At 51.2% G+C, this 1,617-nt stretch overlaps 1 protein-coding gene across 1 annotated transcript in view; it reads right to left on the bottom strand.

Annotated features, from left to right (window-relative positions):
* Window positions 1–1,127: 1,127 nt before the first annotated feature.
* LOC108802671 (attractin-like protein 1) overlaps window positions 1,128–1,617 on the bottom strand; it is a gene marked incomplete at its 5' end in the record, with an annotated part of 65,984 nt that continues 65,494 nt past the window's right edge. The window contains one exon of the mRNA XM_018574527.1: window positions 1,128–1,454. Coding sequence (XP_018430029.1) covers window positions 1,128–1,454 — 327 coding nt within the window. The remainder of the gene's footprint in view (window positions 1,455–1,617) is intronic.

The raw sequence follows: 1,617 nt of genomic DNA, 5'->3' as shown, positions 1-1,617 counted from the left end.
GCAGAAGTCACATTATTGGCAAGAAAACGGCATCCTCTGACATGTCCTGAGGGCTTGTTCACACCATGTTCGGATTCTGTCCGGACCAGAACCGTGCGCTCCTGCACCCAAAATGCACCCCAATGTCTCCCCTATATGTGTTATGGGCTACCGTTCTCATCAGCAGAGTCCGTTCCGGTCTGGACAGAAAAAATACTGCACGTCACGTGTTCTCCGGGACGGAAACGGACCGCAAACGCACGAATGCGTCAAAAACGCATGAAAACGTGTCACTCGTGTTTTTTTTAACTGGAACGCGGTAAAAACGCGTCAAAAACGCACTGCGCGCATAGCACCGCGTCCGCAGATCACACCATGAAAATGGTGTGAACAAGCCCTGAGGCCTTGTTCACACCAAGCGCGTTCCAGGAGCAGATGCAGAGCAGTTACAGACCGGATCAAAACTGCGTCCAATGTATTCCAATTGTATTTTGGGCTCTAGTTCACACACCGCAGCGTTCAGTCCCGGAGCAGGTAAAAAAACTGCAGCAAGCCCTATTTTACCTGCTCTGGACAGGCAAACAGATCAAAAACGCATGCAAACGGCCTGGAACGCACTGAAAGCCCATTTGAAACTATAAAAAAAATATATATATTTTTTTTTGCACAAACGGCCCGGAACGCATCAAAAACGCGACAAAAAACGCTTCACTGAGTGTGCAGGCACTCATGCAGATCTGGTCTGCATTTGGTGTGAACAAGCCCTCAGGGTGACCGCACTGGCAGCATCGTGCAGAGAGCCGCACATCTTATGGGAACGCTGCGATGCGCTGCAAATGATCACGTGACCGATGTGAGTGAAGAAACCTCCCCCAAGAATGGGAATATTTCCTGTTACATTGTTACAATTGTGCGTTCTTATTATACATCCTTCCTATTCTCCCCTTATGTGGCCGAGACTCAGAGCTGTAAGGACCCGGAACTCTGACATTCGCCATCCTGTCAGCTGACCTCATTCTGATAACACACGACGGGATCCAATTATAAATGAAACGTTCACTTGGTGTGAATAACGGCAAAAATAAACATTCTCCTTCAACTTTATTTTCCATTCGAACGTATTGTGATGTAATGCAACATAATGGCCACTAGAGGGAGCCGAGGAGCACAGGAAATAAGCGTTTATAACTGGACCCTACGGTGTCTCTCAGCTCCTGAGTGTGCATCCGTGACGTGCCTTCTGGGCTGGGTGAGGCATCCCCAGCCTGCCGAAGCTCCGCCTCCCAGTCCTGCCGAAGCTCTGCCCCATTCTGCCGAAGCCCCACCCCCAGCTCGGTGTGTGCTGAAACCCGCCCAAAAAACGCCCCGGAAGTCGTGTCCTGTGTGCTCAGGCTCCGTGCGCGCTCTCTCTGCGCTCCTACGTCATTAGACCAGTGATCTCCATGGATTGGGGGTGGGGCAAGGTCTCTCTGGCACTTAAATGGTGAAGCGGAGAGATCCGCACCGCGGCAGTTCGCTCACATCTCACTAAAGCTCCGTTCTCTGATTTTCCCGGAAAGTGCGGAGTCCTCCCACATGAATCGGAAGCCATTTTCTGGGTCATTTACCCGACAAACTTCCAATCTGGGGGGGGGGGGG

Source organism: Nanorana parkeri, unplaced genomic scaffold, assembly GCF_000935625.1.
Source record: "Nanorana parkeri isolate BGI_ZX_2015 unplaced genomic scaffold, ASM93562v1 scaffold3021, whole genome shotgun sequence".
NCBI lineage: Eukaryota > Metazoa > Chordata > Amphibia > Anura > Dicroglossidae > Nanorana > Nanorana parkeri.
The sequence above is the reverse complement of the archived record's forward strand: the minus strand, read 5'-3'. Positions and strand labels throughout refer to the sequence as shown.